This window comes from Aspergillus campestris, assembly GCF_002847485.1.
Source record: "Aspergillus campestris IBT 28561 chromosome Unknown P168scaffold_14, whole genome shotgun sequence".
NCBI classification, from domain to species: domain Eukaryota; kingdom Fungi; phylum Ascomycota; class Eurotiomycetes; order Eurotiales; family Aspergillaceae; genus Aspergillus; species Aspergillus campestris.
The window spans coordinates 95,653-114,984 of NW_020194349.1; the positions used below are offsets into that span (position 1 = coordinate 95,653).

The window sequence follows — 19,332 nt, forward strand, 5'->3', positions numbered from 1 at the left end:
AGAGCAATCAGAAGATTATACGCAAATTCCACCCAACGCAAATCACCCGAGCGGCGAAGAAAGCCATCATGGACGCAAAGTAAAGACCACCACCAAACACGATGACGCCCCAGTAATCACCCCCTGCCCGTTCGATAATCGCCCCGCCGACAGGGATGCTGATGAGCGTGCCGATACTGGCAACGGTGTAGGCCGTGCCGTTGCGCTTGCCGTAGTCGGCCGTGTCGCAGACCTGCGAGACGGACACAGGGGCGAGGCTGAACCCAGCGCCACACCAGTACCCGAAGAAGATAGCGTAGCAGATCAGGGCCTTGAGGTCGTTTCCAGCAGGGAGCCAGAGAGCAAGGGTGAGGGCTGAGCAGATGAGCGAGGTTACGACCAGCGAGTTGAACCGGCCGATGCGGTCGGCGACAAGGCCGGTGATGGAACGACCGGGGATGCCTGACAAACTGATGATGATGGTAAGAAGCCAGGACATCTCACTGTCTAGACCGACGTGGCGCGCGTAGGAGGGGATATAGCTGAAGGGAATCATGAAGGAGAACTCAATCAGGAAGATGGCGAGGACGGTGATAGCGTAGCGGACGTCGCGCAGGGCGCGGAAGTCGACGGACGCGCCGGCTTTCGTGTTCGGCGGAAGTCGCGTGCGCAGTAGGAAGCAGCCGCAGGTGCAGAGAAGGACGGTCAAGAGAGCGTAGATGCGGATCGCCCACTCGAAGCCGATCGTGGGCGCGGCGAATAGGATGATGACGGAAAAGATGGCGCCGCCGAAGCCACCCGCTGTCAGGGCGACGCCGGTGGCGAACGCCCGGCGCTGGTTGAACCAGTGGCCGACGCAGGCAATGACAGGGGTGTAAAGCGTACTGCCGGAGAGGCCACCAAGGATGCTGAAGGACAGGAACATCTGGTAATATTCTGGGAAGGTTAGTTGGTGCAAGGGGGGAGAAGGGAAGTGGGACTGTACCAGTGCTGAAGCTAAAACAGATCAGGCTTACGACCAGTCCAATCGACCCAGGTATTATAGCGATTTGAACGCCATACGTGTCGAAGATTGGTCCTGGAACTGGAGTTAGCTGGCGATCGGACAGGACATCAAAGATAGTACGTACCTGCCTGCGCCCCGGCGGCGAAGACGAAAAACCCATAGGTGCTGAATATCCAGCCGATGCTGGACTCGGAGTATCCGTGCAACTGATGCTCAAAAGTCCACGCCTGCAAGATCCCCAGGCCATTCAGCAATCCCATCGGCGGCAGCAGCATGCACCAGGCTCCGAGAACGACTAGCCAGGCCCGGTAGCCGCCTTCGGGGTAGTCACAGTCATTGCAATCGATAGAACTATTGGGCGAGAGCGGGGCTTCGAGCTTTTCGGCCTTTTTCCCGGGCATTCCAGTCTGCATGGGCGCTTGTATGACGTGATATTGCCAGTGGGAAGGTCGTCAGGGTGTCTGGAAGAACACTAGGAGCAGGCGCTTTACACGAGCCAAAGATTGCTGAAATTGATGTCTTAAGTGGTAGTGCGATCAAGGGATTCACCTCATGACATGATCGTGCCAGAGGGTGTACGCGGCCACCCTCACCCCTAGCACCCTCTCAGGCTGTCCATAGTACATGTCGGAAAAGAAGCAATCTCTTGCCGGTGCATTGAGGGGAATGGGTATGGGAAACCGGGTCTTTGCGCCTTTCACAGAATGCTGGTGGGAGGCACCGCAAGGAGAAGACGCAAGGGATATACATAAGCTCATCACGAAGTCCAGCCACGGCCAAAGGGGGGAATGGATGAGGTGTCCTTCTTGTATTGCCCTGACGATCTATTCACCCAGCCCGTGCTTCGGCAAGAACTTGTTTGCTAGTGTGGGCTGTTGCATGCGGATATTCCACATTCTGATGGAATTGTGGAGTGGGTGGAGGGATATTGAAATATCTTTATGAATGGACAACTACTTTCTATCAATGAGCTCGGAGAATGATATAACGGGGAAATCATATATGTGAATATGTAATCAGTGGTTTCAGATCATATTGGATCCACTGAAAATTCTTGGGATCATCTAGGCTGTCGCCTAAACATCCTTTTTTGGTCAGTATACATTTGTCGGTCTAGATTACTTCCTTCGTCGCGGGTGACATGTTACTCACACGGGATCCTTTCGGGTACAATATCACAAGGACATCCCCGGCCCAGACCACTTCAGAGGTTCATTGCTCGGTTGTCAGACTATTTGGCAAGCTTCTGCGTTGGTAGACATGGGATTCTTTGACTTAGTGAAAAGCACAGATTCTCCTCGACACGACACGCGGCCTAGTCGGCATCCACCACCTGGAATGTCCCAAGCATTCATTATCGGCGTATATCACGGTAGGGCTGGGTCACGACGGCCTCATGACATAACTCATGTCAACGGCGGAAACTGACTAGTATCAAAAGATCAACCTGTGCCTGGTCAATAGTAGTCAAGTGTACAGACACCATGAATAGTGGGATATACTGGAGGTCGGCACTATTCACATACCCACATTCCAGCAGATGACGTATTACTCGGCATTCTCAATGATATCACATACTCGAGAAAGGACATGTAGTCATTTAGCCCGTGGAGCCATGTTCTCTCTTATCTAGGTCTATACCTATATTCGGATTCCTAGATTGTGTGATTGTTTTTCATGCGGAGATGTTTCCTTGTGTATATTTTGGTCAGAGGCGGTCGATGGAAAGGGGGAAACGACATAGGCACAACCAAATAGACTTAACTCCATTATAATCATTGGACGATTATCACACAGCCACCGTATAGTGAATGGTAGGTTCATCAGTAGACTCTAGATCGATGAGCATGGGCCACACAAGATCATTCGTTGCTGTCTCTGCCTTAGGCCACAGCACATGACCGGGATGCCCTAACCGGGACCATCTCAACTTCACCTATCTACTCCATCAAGGGCATCAAACTCCTGGCATTGTTCATGTGGAGGCTATACACCAGGGCACACTCATTGGTCCCTTCTATATTCAAGTCGCAATCAAGCCTAGACTGTCTCCAATCCCTCCCGTCCGATCTGCCAACTGCCAGGATCATGCCCCCCCTAAATCCCTGCATGCAGCTAGCCAATCACCACCCCACTCCGGCATCAGATCGGGCCAAAACCACCAAATCAGCCAGAACCCACACCTAGAACGAGAATAGATCTGTCTGACATCAGCTAGAACAGTCCACCGCCTTCCACCCCTCCATGCCCGACACTCACAAAACCGCCTCCAGTAACACACCACTACCAACGGACAACAACCCACACCGAACCACCCACCATGCCCCTCCCCCGCATCGCCTGCTTCCACGGCGGCGGCTCCAACTCCCAAATCTACGAGATGCAATGCTGCCAGCTTGCCGAGCTCCTCAAGCACGATTTTCAGCTCGTCTACTTCGACGGCCCGTTCGACCGCCCCGCGGGGCCGGGCGTCCTCCCCGCCTTCCGTGACTACGGGCCCTACCACTCGTGGTTCAAGACAGATACGTCATCTATCCTGGGCAGTCTCTGCGGCAGCGAACGGTCCGACGGTAGCGGTTTCGACGAACAAAACACAGACGGGGTGGAGCGCGTGTTGACTCTGATGGCGAACGACAAGACCGGGGCCGGCGGGCCGTGGGTGGGCGCCATAGGATTCAGCCAGGGCAGTCGCGTGGTGGGGGGATTGTTACTCGCACAGCAGCAGCGGCAACAGCAACAAGAAAAGCAACAAGAAAAGCAACAAGAAAGCAGCAGGACAAACATCAGGCTCCAGTTCGGGGTGCTATGCATGGGATCCGGGGCACCGATGGAGTCGAAAGGCGTCAAGAGCAGCGAGCTGGTGCGGATGCCGACGCTGCATGTGCACGGACTAAAGGACATGTTCCTTCCGCTGGGACGGCACCAATTCAGCACGTATTACGACACGGAGCGGGCTCAGTTATACGAAGTGGACTATCATCATGCGATGCCTTGGGTGAAGCACGAGGCGCAGGAGTTGGCGGCGTTGATGCGGAAGTTATACCGTGAGACAAAGGATGCATGATGTGCGGGATAACTGCGGGTTTATGGGGTTTGTATGGTGGATCTGTTGGAGGGGAACCGATGTTCCTAACGAGCGAATCGAACGCGACCTGATGGCCCTCTGTGCAATGGGACGTGGACGAAAAATTCCGTGTCGACGCGAAACATATCGCGCACTGATTAGCAGATAGAGCATGGATATAGACTTTGAATTGTACCCTGGCGATGTGACCATACACGCGCACTGAAAGTTCCTATGCTCCAACTCGTTGCGGCCAACCCCCGTCCACAATGGTGTAGTCTAGCACGGGTCAGCGACAGCCTCGACAGCGGGTTCGCCTCGTCTTCTGCACTGACCATCCCCGACGTTGGTTCCTTTCTTGAAGGCTTCGCCGATCTTCTGACAAGCATCGTTGGCGGCCGGGGTGGGCGCGGGCGCTGCCAAAGGGCGCCCGCGAGGGTACGTAGTAATGGCAGTTTTAGGACCATGGTAGGAAAATGAAGGAAACACAGTGAAACAAGATTGACTCAGTTGGAGAAAATTCGTGCGATCGTCCCAGCCCTGTTGGAAACGAAAGACAAGACAGAAAGGATGGAATGGCTACGGTTGCGACCAGGGGTGAACATGACAGCGAGGCCCGCCTGTTTACTTCCAAACGCAGTATGCACGATGCTCGGAGGACCGGAGCGACAGGACATGCTCAATGTCTGTCTGCCGGTGACAGGAAATTCTGGAGGAAAACCAGAACTCCATGCCTCTCTCATGGCCCTGTACTGCTGGTTCGGGTGAAGGAATGGCAGCCCGGCGATCCTGCCGTTTCCCTAACCCTACACGAATTCCCCTGGCTCATCGACGGCAAATGATGGTTTGGTTAAGAGCTCACGGTCACTGTGGATCGGGACCTACTGTTTCCCCGACTTCACTCGTGGATGGCGTCAACCCGGCTGAGGCTGGGATCACCAGTGGGAGATTGAAACCCTCCTATACCAGTTGACGTTGGCAGAGTATGGCTTGCTCAGCGGCGGATATAATTACCCGTTTCGCGCCGCAGTAATAATCGCTGCATGGTTTAAGCCATAGCGTTGACATAGAACAGCTCACTTTGCGCCTCTGTGGGGAAGCATAACCAACGTAGATCTGACAGTGGCTTTGTTAATTCCTCTCATCTTCATCCATTACAGTTGATGGCAACCACTGGAAACTGCATTAACTAACAATTGCTATGTGATCCGCCTTCTCGGCCTTGAAATAGCATGGATGACTTTATGCCTCTTCTAGGGACATAGTAGGTGACAGGCAAGAATTCCAACGATTGAAGTGGCCTGGATATTTGAGATCCCCTTTCCAGGTGTCACTCATGTGGTGGATGCGATCAGTCTATTGTCACTGATAGGTTGTGTTGGCGCTGTACTCTTTCCAAGCGCCCTAGGTATCTAGACACATGACAATCGGTTTTTCATTGGGTTTGGGACAATATTGAAATTACAGGATAAGCGCCAGGATGTCTTAGCCACTGCAGCCTTCCACGGCGTGACCACTACGGTCCTATAAAGTCGAAATCATTCAAGACATACTTGAAGTTCTTTGGAAGGTTGATTTACATCATATCACAACTTTCGTAATCTTCGTTCTACCTATCCATACCCCATAACGACAGTGACTCTGTCATGGCCCTACATCAACCCCAAAGCCGCGATGCCTTCAACATCGCCGTATTCTGCTCTCTCCCCTTGGAAGGAAACGCAGTCGAGTCCGTATTTGACGAGGTCTACGACGACATCGGAGACATCTATGGCAAATCCTCCTTCGACGAAAACGCATACTTCCTGGGTCGAATCGGTCACCATAACGTCGTGCTCGTCTATATGTCCCACGCGGCACGATTATCAGCCACCCGGTCGGCACTTCATCTTCAATCAAGCTTCCCCAATGTTTCACTAGCACTGGCAGTCGGGATCTGCGGCGGCGCACCGAAGACCCCCGACGGGCGACATATTTTTCTTGGGGATGTGGTGGTTAGCCATTCGATCTTTCCATATGACATAGGGCCACTATACGGGGATGAATTCGACCTCGCTGATCAGCCACATGAACCCATGCTGCTGCTATCACCGGAGCCCCAAGCACTCCTGGCAAAGGTCCAGACTGTACCACACTCTCATCAGGTGAGGTCCCGACATACACAGCATCTGGCTGCCGCATTGTCCGCTGCGGGTATGGAGGACAGCGCCTACCCTGGTGCCAAAAACGATGTGCTGCGTACGGTTTGCACAAATTTTGAACTGCCAGATATTGAGGACAGTGAGGATGGCCCCGATAGCACGATAGACCCAGACACACGGCACACAATATCTGGTAGGATCCGACAGCGATCTGGCCTGATGAAGAGCCCCGGTGAGAACCCCGACCCAGCCATGCACATCGGACTCATAGCGTCCGGGGACTCACTCGTCAGATCTTCCGCGGATCGAGACCGATTCGGGGAGGACTATGGGGTGATCGGTTTCGATATGGAAGCAGCGGGACTGGGGGAGGTGCTCCCGTGTCTCGTCATCAAAGGCGTGGCCGATTATGCGGACAGCGACAAGGATAGAAAGTGGCAAGCTTATGCTGCAGCGAGCGCTGCAGCCGGGATGAAGGCCCTCCTGGAGCATTATTCTCATGACGATTCATCGTCCCCCAGTGAGTTCACAGCCATTGTCCTGGAAGAGAAACCTCTGCCCCCCAGAACACCGACTCTGTGCACCGGTGTCCATATTGGCCAGTCCACGGTGCATTCTCACAACATCCAGGTTTAGCAGGTGTTGAGATATCAGACATAACAAGCCCGACCAAAGTGACGATTCGATATTTTGGCGCAGTGGCCGAGGGAAGGGAACGCATCAAAGTGGGTCCGTTACCCCATGTGGAAGCCAGGGTTGTACCCATGTCTTGGGGGGTTATTCATTTACTTCGTTCTCATATCATGGAGTTTCGTAGCAGCAGGTGTCGGCTACTAGTTAAGGATGAGTGTACTGACATTGTTCATCACTCGCACTCATTATCACTGGAATGATGCAATGTTTGTTATCATACTTGGGAACTCTTATAGTAGTGTTATATATATTCTCTCGGGCCCAAGGACGGTATTTCTCACAATCATTCATCAACCACATCATTCTACGAAAACATGCCCATTGACTACCAGCACCTCTTCCAACATCTACAAGCCCCTACCAACACCCATCTCCATACTATAACCTGTGGGACACGATGGACAGTACTTCGGAAACACGGGTGAGCCACTCACTAAACCCCATCAGGAGAGGGTATGGGGACGCCACCAAGCCTGGTGGATCTAGCATATCTATCCAATCGCGTTCACGCCTTCCTTTCTATTCTTCACACACCTCCCCACACCTCCACGGTCCATTCAGTAGATATCCTGGACGCACCATGGAGTTTATGAACCTACCTCTCGAGATCATCAGCTACATTGCCTCGTGTTTGACGTTTGACCATGACATTAGTTCCTTGGCGCGGACCAATCGCCTATTGCACGATCTACTCGATCGCGATCTCTACAAACACAACATCCGCCATTCTGATTCAGCGGCCCTGGAATGGGCCTGCGTTCACGGAAAGGAACCACTCGCTCGCAGGATGCTTGAGCTGGGCGCCCCGCCCGACGCAACCGTGGATGAACCCTGGAAGCCTCTAGCTATGGCCGCCATGCACGGGCACGAGTCGATTGTCCGGTTGTTCCTCGAAAAGGGCGTAGACCCCAACCCGACCGACGAGTGGCAGAATCCAGAGTTTTTCGATGAGGATGACGAAGACGACAGCCAGTTTAAATGCCCCCTCACCTTGGCAGCCGAACACGGCCACGTGTCGGTCGTGCGGGCATTGCTGGACCACGGCGTCAATCCCGCACCTCGCCCGAGCCGGCGCAAGCGGTCGCCGCTAGAGATGGCGGTGATGGGGGGTCATATCCCCGTGGCGAGGTTGTTAGTGGACCGTGCCGTGCAGGGGGGAGGTGAAAAGCCATTTACTCAGCTCGCGGTAGCGCTAGCGGTGATATACGAGCAGGTCGACATGCTGCGGTACTTGCTGGACATCGAGGCTGACCTGGGGTCGCTGTCGGACCAGTTGGAGTTGGTGGAATTTGTGGTAAACAAGGGCAGGATGGACCTGGTCCAAATGCTGCTGGAGCGCGGGGTGGGCGTGGCGCGTCAGACGCGCATCGACTCGCAGTGGGCGCCGGCGGGCTCGGCGCCGCGAGAAGGCCCGGCCATGGTGGAGCTCGCCGTGAGCCAGCTGGATGTAGACGGAATTGCGAAGAACCAGGGCGATGCTGCGAACTTTCTGCTGCATGTTGGTGCGCAGCACGGACTGGAATGGCTGGTCGAGCGACTCCTACGCAGCGGGTGCGATCCGAACATGAATCTTTTGCCGGTGGCGTGGATACCACAGTCCCGGCCCGGTGAGCTGGCGGAGGCCCTGGCAGCCTGGACGGGGAACAGTCAGATAGTCAGGCTCCTGGTGGAAGCGGGTGCTCGCAAGGACGGTGTATTGAAGAGGGTCATGATTGACGCCATCTGCGGAGGGCACACAGGCGTGGTCGACTTGCTCCTGGACCATGGAATCGATCCGGACACAACGGAGACATGGGGCTTTCCGGTTATCGAATTAGCTATCCAACACGAGGAGACATTCCACCTGCTGGTCGACCGGGGTGTGGCCATCGCGGGTGTACCGCACCTGATGGGGCAGACGATCATGCAAGGAAAGCCCAGCCAGGTGCAGAGACTGCTAGACGGTGGATATCCGCTGGAGGGCTTGCCGAACATGTCGGTGCTCGAACTTGGTGCGCATAACGGTCCGGCGATGCTTCAATTCCTCTTTAGTCGCGGGGTGTGCGCAGATCCAACCAGCACTCGCGACGAGCGGCCCTTTGAATTTGCTGTCCAAGATGGAAGAACCACAGTGGCTCGGGTGTTCTTGGACTGGGGCTTCGACCCTAACTTCCTGACAAGTGGTTGCCGACCCCTGCAGCTTGTATACCTGATCGATGAGGATGATCTCGAGCCCATGTGCGATCTTCTGATCCGCTACGGTGCCGATGTCAACGCGACGACCCCCGACAAAGACAACGAGCCCATACTGTCGTTTTATATCAAGAGCAACGACACCGGAGGAGCTGACGAGGCTATCCGGCTGCTGCTCAAGAAGGGAGCAAACCCCCTGGCGGGTGATCCCATCCGACGCGCTCCCCTGGCTACCGCGGCCCGTCTCGGCCAGTATCACATCGTCGAGCTCCTTCTGAACGCCATCCCCGACGGTGGTTCGTCGTTAGCCCGATTCAAGCAAGTCGTGGACTCCCTGGAATCGAGCCTACTCCGCCCGCACAGACCCAGGATGATGAGGATGATCGAGTGCTACCATCAACGCATGCGCTCCTCAATAACGCCTGGGAATGTCGGACCTATGAAGAGAGAGAGACATTTGTCTACCCAGTCTAGATCTAATCATTGAGCTTCATTCCTCCTGGCCTTGCATACCCTTGGTTCAGCTGGCCCATTGACACCCATTAACCATCGTTCACCGGATCGACAGCGGGCCTTGAGGAGCCAGGTTTCCATTTGTGCGGATGTGGAATCCGTGGGTCGAGTGGGTCACAGTGACGTGTGTTGCCGTGTGTTGCCGGTTGTTCCTCTGCAGACCTTTCACGTAGTATTCTATCAATTGATACCGTTTATCCATTCTATCAATGCTTCTCTATTTATTCTAGCAATGTTTCTATTACTTTATTGTATCAGCCTGTTCATGCCTCAATAATTTTCGAAAATGTTTTCAACAGCGTTCGCATACCACGTACAGGACCAGACCGATGCCAAACAAGGGATGGATGGAGAATGTCCACATTCATCTCATCTGGACGCCAAGAATGGTGATCATCCAGCATTGAAAACAAGGTAAACATGATAAACATGCAAAACAGTAGGGCTCGCCCTACTGCATGCCCTTTATAAGACCTTCGGTCGCATGTCGTCCATCCGAGTTTTCATCTTTCCCATTTTTCTCCCGCAGGTGGCAGGAATTCACCAAAGGATGTCCTGACTGGTGCTGTTGGGGGTTTTGGACACAAATCTGCCAGGAGCTGCCTCCTTGCTGTCCTGGATGGCCATATCCCTCTCTTGTGGGTAATGGCGACACTGCATTGATATAAGCTCGACGATGCTCGAGGGCTACTGTATCAGATCTATCCATTCTACTAACTCATTAGGATCTATCAGCACAGTCCATATACCGGTACGTTTATCCCTCTCCACACTACCCTTGCATATGATGATACCTTTTTTCCATTTTGCCCCTGAACTTTTGTTATGGTGAAATTGAATTTCCTTCAAGACGGGTCTCTGACTGCTCCATTCTTGCTTCGAATCGTTCCTTTAATTCTCATGGATTATGCTAATGCGGATTCGATAGGATACCAAGAGTATTGCCGTGTACGGATGGAACATGACGATTTGATAGAAGTAAACATGCATACGCGTGATGTTGAATTTGGATAAAATAGTCTGGTCGGATCCACAATTGAATGAGAAATACTATGAAGAAGCTGTCCAGCTACACGGCTGTCTCCAGGGTTGTGCCCATTGTTTCACTTTCCCTTAGAGTAGACGGGACAAGAATGTGTCTAATAGTAGACACTCGGTTGGAGTAAAGTAAATTTAGATCTGTGTGAAGCGTGTCGCGAATCTTTCATCTGTGGGTACAAGTACCCACTATGAGGGGGGATCAGTATTCAGGTACAATGGTGATTTGGGTATGTTTCCTTATTATGCTGATACTCTATCGCAGTACTCCTCCCTTCACATAAAAGTAGTAGGGGATAATAGCATCCACTCCCTGTTTATCATTTGGCTATAGTTTGCTGATGCACAGAGAACTCGTAGGGTAGATTTTGATAGAGCAACACTTCCGTAAGACCAACAGTAAGAAAAAAGTAGTGGATCCATCAGCTTTCACTCTTTCAATTATTGTGCGTGTCATGCCTTATGATTGCACATTTGTAGGGAATCGCCCATCAATACTGCTCACTATTGTTGGAACGATCATTCGCTCTGTCACGTTTGAGTAGAACAGCCATCAAAAACAGCCATCTTCATGAGGATTATCATCAACAACTATAAACCCCACGAGTGAGATCTCCGGCCACATGCTTCGAAACCTAGGTTGGGACTACCCCATATGGAGATGTTTTGCAAATCTTGTGGATGCAGCGACTAGTAAGGCTGCTAAGCCTACCAGTAGTGCCTCCACACATCATCCAGGAGCCCAATGGCTCTCTTGTATGATCCGAGACACAGCCTTGCAGTCCACGAGGCTGTGATTGACAATCGGGTAGACATTGGACAGACTAAGGACAATGATCCGGTATATAACCCTCAAGTAACCTCCAAGTGGTATTTCTCCGCATCAGGCTTCGTCGTTTCTCGTCCCTTTCTCGACAATGACCTCGAAAGAGCACAAGATGAACTCCCAACAGACACAGCTGGCCACCGGGGTAGGGGGCAGGCCTGATATCGAGTCGCGTCCGGGCGTACCCCTAGCTTTGCGATACCGAAAACTGACCGTCTATCTCCTCATATTCTATGTGCCCTTGCTGGTGATCCCATGGGTTCTCACCTGCGTCCTGTCAGGGCCTCCCGCCCCCAACGGCAACAGTGGGCAGCGTTACTTCCCCCAATATGGCCTGGCGGCTCACGGGGTGTATTCGTTGCTCAGCTGGGTGGCTGCGATACGGACCCTCAATTCCATTGCCAGTGTCGCCACAATCCCGGTCACTTCGACGCTCCTGGCACAGGCAGCCGTGGTGTACACGCAAAAGCGCAAGGTCCTGCAACGGCTGAGCCTGCGACAACTGTTCGCCCTGGCCGATCGCCGCTGGTCCGATGTGACCGCCGTCCTCGAAGCCGCGCGCACGGCGGGGAGGGGGATTGGGAGCCCGTTCCTGTGGCTGGGCATGGGGTTGATAGCCCTAAGTACGCCTCCACCCTGTCATCCAGGACACCTCTCCCGCTGACACTATTATAGGCGCCGTGCAACATCCCCTGCAGCAGCTCTTGGTGTCATGGGAGTCTATCCCGGTGATGACCTGTCTGGACAACCCCACCGGGGCGTGTGGATCGACAAGACCGGTCGTGGTAGGTTACGATCCTGAACCGGCCGATCTGGCCACTATCCACCAAAACCGGGTGGTGCAGGAACTGATGTCCAGCCTGGCCACATTCAACATGCTTGATCTTGAAACCCGCCTGTGGCCCGACCCGTCGTATCTCGATGACCATCTTGCCGTGATAGCTGACCCCACGTCGCGACAGACGCTGCGATACTGGGCCACGGATGATAAAACCTCAGGGCACGGTGCGACGAACCACACACCCAACTTCTTCGTTACGGCTCTGCAAAATGCGACAGGCACTGGGGTCCTTCGCGAGCATGCCCTGCGTTTCAACTCATCCGCGTGGTGTGACAAGATCCCCCAGGCCCAGTTTCCAGAGCCGTGTCCGGGAAAACGCCCCTTCCATCGGTCGTTGTCTAAGAGCCCATTGCTAGACATTCGAGTGTGCGCCCCGGGGGAGTACGGAGTACACCCCTGGTCATTGAGTCGGAATCGACAGGACATTGGGGAGGACCTCTACCTGGACGTGGTCGATGGACGAAGAAACACCCCGGACCCCGTGGCGAATTTCACACTCCATTGCAGGACGTCAACAACGAGGGGCTATTTCGAGCTTGGAAATTACATGAACTCTCAGATCTACGGACCCCTCTTAGGCGAATGGCCAGATCCGGATACCATGGCCAGGGAGTTCAACGACGAACTAAATCTGCAGACGGGCAAGGGTGTCGGGCCTCCAACGGAAAGGTAGGTTCACTCGATCCACCCATAACATAGTCAAGCGTCTCAACTGATAGTATACCCCAGTGACGAGACACACGGCTACCATCGCTACAGCTTGAACATGTGGAACACCGAGCCCGCCGACCCATATGGCACGTACTCGCTCAACACGTCCGGTCCGCTCATGACGACGGCCATCGCCCTCTTCGGCAACCAGTCCTTCTTTGAAGTGGCAGCCAACGCCTCCGATAAGACCTTCCCACCAGCCGCGCAGCAAATCTGCCAACAGGGCCGCCTTCCCTTCTCCAACCTGGGCATAACGATATTCAATGACTTCCAAAGCAAGTGCGGGTCCTTGATCGCCGGCGTCTTCGGGTCCCCGATCGGCGGGGAACCGGACGAAGTGCTCACCTCCCTCGTGGGGAACTGGGTGTCATCCTTCAACGACACCGCTGCAGCCGAATTGGGCCTAATTGCAGGCATGTACCTTTCCAACCGGGCGATGTTGACCCAGACGGTGACAGGGTCGTCTACCTTTTCCGCTCGCAAGATTCATTTTGGCGCCGGGATGCTGGTGCCCTTGCCGGTGAAGACGCTCGCGGGGACAGCGGTGGTTAGTATCTTCATCTTCCTGCAGCTGGTGGGTCTAGCCTACGTCACGTTCTATATCAACCAGTTACCCACGTGGACTGTCGCGCTGGATGCGGTGGCGATTGCACGGATCGGGGTTGGATTGAGGGACGATGAGCTCCCGCCGTTAGGGAATGGAAACGAGGTGGTAGGAGCAACGTTGAACAAGGTTGATGGGTGGATTGGATTAGATGATGATGCAACTCGGCTGACCCTTGGTGGGCCTGGGGTGATTACTCGGGGACATGCAACTAAGAAGGGTGAAGAAATGATAGCATGACAAGGACGGCGAATATCAATATGTATATATAGGTAGACTGCAACGGAGGCAGTGTCGCTACAGACTATTCGCTATTCAATGGATGAATTGATAGATGGGTCTAAATGTTAAGACTGTGGCTTCCGTGGACTGGGTTCGAGTACATCACATAGTTATTCATTATGTTGAAGGAGAATCTGTTTAATATAAAGCTAAAGTTCTGATAACATAAACCATACAAATAAGAAAATTAAGTAAGAAAACAAGTTAGTACTCATTATAGTAATTCCAAGTATTGCCATGCTCTCTCCGCAAGCTGAAACATTCCCTTGAAACCCATGATATCCCAGAACAAGGCAAGCCAAATAAGAGTTGTTAAACAGGGGATATGAGGATATGGTATTCACCAAGTTGAGGAAAGTGACCAACAAGACTCCAAGCATGGGAGTGACTGATGATAGAACCTTCCCTATCTGCACAAAGACCACCAGTGAATATGGCAGTGTCATCGTTGGTACTTGACTACTACTCCCCCTGTATTTGTATGGACAAGTTAGAGAGCATCCATGCCAGCTGCCGACGGATCCACTACTTCCCCGGTGATTATATGGAGTGCGTTGCCCGTGTAATTCCCACCCAGGGCATTCGGCAAAGTACAATGAGCGCTTTGACTGATACATCAACCGGAGGAAATTCCTGCGATACTGGGATCTGGGCAGCCTTCGAGAACTGTTCCCGAGGCGGTCGGTGTTGAAATACTCATCGCTGTTTTATAATTGTTTGATAACATGCGATGTGTGCAAGATCCCTACCGTCCGGGTTGGCCGTTATAGATTGCTGGTCTCCGTGTGTTCTTTGATGTGACCCGGTACAGCTTCACCACCGCCATGCAAGGTGCCTTGGATGAAATAAGACAATGCAGGATGGTACCAGAGCCATCATAACCGTGATACATAGGTTAGTCCATTGTCTGAGGACTGCGAAGCCAGCTAACATGGTGCATCTAGCTCACATGATGCTTGAAAAGGCGAAGGTTTTGCTGAGATGATACCTGCCGGCGAGGCTCAGTGAAGACCATGATCCCTTCATAGCAATTCTGATTGTACATAGCCTGACAGAGGCAGTCAGTGCTCTGTACGATGAGCTGTGGCATGGTGGATAACGGAGTCTCCCAGCAGTTGCGCCTCAGAGGAGGGTTGGGCAGGGAAATTGCCAGGGATGCCAATCAACTAGGATCCAAATGGAGGAGAGGAGGGAAATTCAATCAACTTGGATAATACGCACGAGGAGATTGAGGATTTGCCCTGGTCAAAGCCGGCTTTGTGCTCCCGCCGGCAATCAAGAACTCCACCATCCACAGCGTGGATATCCCCAAGCAGTTCGGAAGAGGCACTGGCTCGTGTTGACAATCTCGTCTCTGATAATACCGACTTCGACAAAGGAGGGTTCCAGCCATTCTGGTATGAGGGACAGGGCTACACTGGGGAAATGCCAGAAGAGATCCTGGAATACTTTCCACAGTATAAATGGCCGTATAAGATGAGCTGTGATAAGGTGGCGTTAGGGGCCGAACAGTTCCTTTGATCATTCTGCTTTGAACCAGATATACCTTTTCTCTTTTACATTTTCATGCACAGCCCCTAGCACCTGCACTTGCTCGCCTAGTCGTACAAACCCTGTGTACGACACCTAAGCATGACTTGCACCTCTACGTGGTGCTTGGAATTAGTAGCCCAAGGGTGAAGCCAAGCAAGCCATATCTAGTACTTAGTTTAGCTAATAGAACATTTTGTCGGATTTGCTTCAACGTCAAGGCATACCATGGCTGGACATACCTTATTGCTTTGACTACGTGAATGACGAGATACACTACCCAATAGCGCATTGATTGCCAGATATGGATATAATGAGAATTGACATCTATCATCGATTGTATAGGTATATACTGCCAGTCCAAGGTATCATGCAACATGACCACATTTCCAACTGTACAAGTGACTCGTGAGAGCATAAAATGTAGTGAACAAACGAAAAAAACACCAACTCCAGAGCTTCCCAGACAGAAAGTAAACAAGTAAAAAAGATTTTAGGCGTTCTCCGCATGGTAGGATTTCGACTCCTTCCGGGCATAGGCACTGTCCTCATGACGACGGCCAGTGTGCATCGGGGGAATCTCGAACTTCTCGCTCTTCCACGGGACGACCTTGTTGACGTACATCCAGTCGAGCTCCTCGAGGGTACGGCCGCGACCTTCGATGACGAAGAAATAGACGACAAAGATGGCGACAAACAGACAGCCGGCAAAGACATACCCGTAGGCGAAGTCGATCTCGTTGGTGATGAACGGGGTGAAGAACCCGATCAGGAAGTTCCAGAGCCAGTTGGAGGCGGTGGCCAGGGCCATACCCTTGGCACGGTACTTGGAGGGGAAGAGCTCCGCGGCAATAGCCCAAATCATGGGGCCCCTAGGTGATGTTAGCGTGTGCGCAAAGAGGGCATAAGATGGGATAATGCTTACCAAGTCATGGCATACGCCGTGATGAAGAGACAGGCGAGGACGATCATGCCCTTACCCGTGTTGGGGGTGTTCGAGGGGTTCTCGACATCGAGGACGAAGTGTCCGATGGAGGAAAAGATCATGAAGAAGAGGAACATGCAGGCACCGCCGACGATGAGCGACTTGCGACGGCCGAAGTTCTCGACGACGTACAGACCACCGAAGGTAGTGCCGAAGTTGATGGCGCCCAAGATGACCTGGGTGATGAAGCTGTTGGAGATACCGGCGCCCTGGAAGATGGTGGTGCCGTAGTAGAAGAAGTAGTTGGCGCCGGTCAGCTGTTGCAGCGACTGCAGGACCATGCCCAGGAGGACGCGGTAGAGCATGCGCGGGGCGGTGATGAACTCGTGCCACTTCTGGGCCTGCGACTCGGCGTCAAGCTGCTGCTGGATCTCCTGCAGCTCCTGCAGGATGATGCGATGGTTGGGAGGCACGCCGTACAGCTTGGACATGGTGGCCTGGGCGCTCTCGACCTTGCCGTGGCGGAACTCGAAACGCGGGGACTCGGGGAAGAAGATCATGCCTCCGCCGAGGACGAGGGCGAAGAGGAAGGTCAGGCCCAGCGTAATACGCCATTGCGCGGTGCCCTCAAGGGTCTCAGTACCCAGGTTGATGCAGTAGGACAGGAAGATGCCGAGCGTGACGAAGAGCTGGTAGCAGGAGATCATGGCACCACGGATCTGACGCGGCGCGCTCTCACCCTGGTACATGGGCACCAGCAGCGAGCAGCCACCGACTCCCAAACCGGTGACCCAACGGCCGACGACCATCTGGTACCACTTGCCGGCGGGGGAGGCGATCTGGACGATGAGGCCGACATTCAGGATGAGACACCAGATGGTGATAGACCACTTCCGGCCAAGTCGGTCGGCCAGGGGGGCGCCGAGGAGGGCACCGATTAGCGTACCCACAGACAGCAGCGAGACGATCAAGCCGGAGCGCACGTTGCTGAAGACGTAGCTGCCATCGGCGCCGAGCTCACCGTAGCGTTCCAAGTAGTTGGACATCTCCTGGAACCCGGAGATCTGACCGGTATCATAACCGAACAGCAGACCACCCATAGACACGAAGGTGCCCATGACGAACGACCGCAAGGTCATGAATGGCACGGGGGTATCCACACCCTCTTCGGACTTTTGGGCCACCACGGACTCCTGACTGGACATCGGCAGCGGCTGGGGAGCCACCGCGGGGGTGATGCTCTCCCCATGTGTAGTTTCTTCCATGCCCATGGTGTATTCAATGGTTCGAGATCAAAGTGGAAGAGAGTTGAAAAGGGGGGGAGCGGGAAAAGGATCAATTAAATGGATGCAGGTCCCTATGTCATATAAATAGAGGGTGTCCGTTGACGATGAACGAAAACGGTTGCAACAGAATAGAAAACACAACTCAACCACACCAAGCGCTGAAAAAAGGAAACCGTTGATTTCCGGGGGCGATAGAACTCCTTTTATGTTGTTGGCCACCGGGGAGATTAGAATAATATGGTTCAGGCAATATTCATCTTACATATGTATTTTAAAAAAAAAAAAGTATTTACGGGGGTAGAAAAAAAAAAAGAAAAAGTGGTTCTCCCCCAACCAAGGCCTTCAATCAGGAACAATAGGGAGGCATGATGTGGAGATGGCCGGGCAAGATTATCTCCGTTTCAAGTACTGGAGAAGTCTACTCCGAATTGTATCTGTGGAGGCCAACCGGACGGCCGGCTGTCCGTTGGCCAAGGGGGAAAGAGGCAAAACTTCGGGTTCCACGGGCTGATCGGGGAGATTTCTGGTTCGTCCAGGTCGGGTGCAGACTCGTGCCTAGTACTCGGCCTAAATCATACTACGGGCGTCCAGGTTCCCGGGGAGGCAATGATCAGGGATCAGTCTGCGACCTATTGATGGAACCGGGGGGAATGGTCAGAGACAGGGACGTTCCGTGGTTCTGTCCAAGAGGGAAAGTATCAGACTGATCAACTTGCGTTTGAGTTGAACCATGCAACATGGTCAGTGTTGGGCAGGATCCAAACGATCCGGCCGGGAAGTAGTATCCTCGGCCGGCCTCCCAGTCGTCTATGCCGCCACGGTGTTCGGCATGCCTTACGGGCACGAAGCCGTCTCGGCAAGGATGGTTGCAATGGTATGCGGCGAGAACCAACCGAACGCAAAAAAAAATAAATGAACAGAATATAGTAAAAAAAATATCACATCCCTCGTTGACCACTTACTGATCCTTTTGGACTCGGCCATTCCGGACTAATGAATTTGATGCTTGGTTGGGCTGGTCTGGAGGGCAGATCGCCACGTCTGGTTGGCTGCCATCACGGGACTAGGGTGGCCCTAACTGGGTCTGGTTCTCCCCTCTGCCTATCACAGTCCCGGCTCTCTCTCCTCGCATCCACTCTCTCCCACTTTTTGCCGTCTAGTCGGAAGGGGTCGGGAGTGTGAGCAGCAAGGCGAGCGGTTTTTTTTTTACTACTGACGGGTTCTGTTCTGGAGGTGTCCCCGAACCTGGAGAAATTGAGGGGATATTGTCGCCCTTTTCCCATCAAGTTCACCGGTGAGCAGGGAAGAGCGTTCATGGCTCCTCTACATCGGGGCAAACGAGGGGAAATGCGGAGGACGACGTCAGAGGTATAGATATGTCTCATTGTCGACATCATAGATTTCGAAAAACTACTAGGAGGTGGTTAGTGTTGACGGTGATGCTGTAACCAGCAGTCCTGCGACCGTCCCTGAAGACGGTAGATTTTCAATATAGGGATTGTTGCGCATGCGGCTATGTGGTCAATTCTTTCCTCTGCCCTCCTAGCCCCTGCAATGCCGACCGAGAGAATTGAACCCCCGGGACCGACTCCCTGGACCAAAGAACGCCGAGCATCCCGACCGAGCCGAGTTCGCGTCGGTGGCGTTGGGAAGGCCTCGCTCTCCTGGTCGACTCTTGGAAACCGCCCACTAGCCAGTGAACCACACGTCGTGGATGTCTT

At 53.3% G+C, this 19,332-nt stretch overlaps 6 protein-coding genes across 6 annotated transcripts; 3 read left to right on the forward strand and 3 right to left on the reverse strand.

Moving 5' to 3' along the window:
• Positions 1–7: 7 nt before the first annotated feature.
• P168DRAFT_275681 (putative oxalate/formate antiporter) lies at positions 8–1,386 on the reverse strand (the record flags this gene model as incomplete). Its single annotated transcript, XM_024835509.1, has 3 exons — positions 8–915; positions 965–1,057; positions 1,110–1,386. 3 exons carry the CDS (start codon positions 1,384–1,386, stop codon positions 8–10), a joined length of 1,278 nt encoding a protein of 425 aa, XP_024689033.1.
• A 1,919-nt stretch (positions 1,387–3,305) lies between these two features.
• Positions 3,306–4,049, forward strand: P168DRAFT_243571 (uncharacterized protein; the record flags this gene model as incomplete). Its single annotated transcript, XM_024833869.1, has 1 exon — positions 3,306–4,049. The coding sequence occupies one exon, from the start codon at positions 3,306–3,308 to the stop codon at positions 4,047–4,049; it is 744 nt and encodes a 247-aa protein (XP_024689034.1).
• A 79-nt stretch (positions 4,050–4,128) lies between these two features.
• Positions 4,129–4,648, reverse strand: P168DRAFT_68179 (uncharacterized protein). Its single transcript, XM_024842099.1, has one exon. It carries the CDS (start codon positions 4,514–4,516, stop codon positions 4,208–4,210), a length of 309 nt encoding a protein of 102 aa, XP_024689035.1. The 5' UTR covers positions 4,517–4,648; the 3' UTR covers positions 4,129–4,207.
• Positions 4,649–5,701: 1,053 nt separating this feature from the next.
• P168DRAFT_209271 (5'-methylthioadenosine/S-adenosylhomocysteine nucleosidase family protein) lies at positions 5,702–6,685 on the forward strand (the record flags this gene model as incomplete). The annotated part of the gene is made up of 1 exon (XM_024833043.1): positions 5,702–6,685. A coding segment is annotated over one exon (984 nt), but the record flags the coding sequence as incomplete, so codon positions are not given.
• Positions 6,686–11,523: 4,838 nt separating this feature from the next.
• On the forward strand, positions 11,524–13,828 carry P168DRAFT_322055 (uncharacterized protein; the record flags this gene model as incomplete). The annotated part of the gene is made up of 3 exons (XM_024840529.1): positions 11,524–12,055; positions 12,108–12,942; positions 13,003–13,828. 3 exons carry the CDS (start codon positions 11,524–11,526, stop codon positions 13,826–13,828), a joined length of 2,193 nt encoding a protein of 730 aa, XP_024689037.1.
• Positions 13,829–15,893: 2,065 nt separating this feature from the next.
• Positions 15,894–17,596, reverse strand: P168DRAFT_243779 (sugar porter family MFS transporter; the record flags this gene model as incomplete). Its single annotated transcript, XM_024833888.1, has 2 exons — positions 15,894–16,272; positions 16,326–17,596. 2 exons carry the CDS (start codon positions 17,594–17,596, stop codon positions 15,894–15,896), a joined length of 1,650 nt encoding a protein of 549 aa, XP_024689038.1.
• Between the last annotated feature and the right edge of the window lie 1,736 nt (positions 17,597–19,332).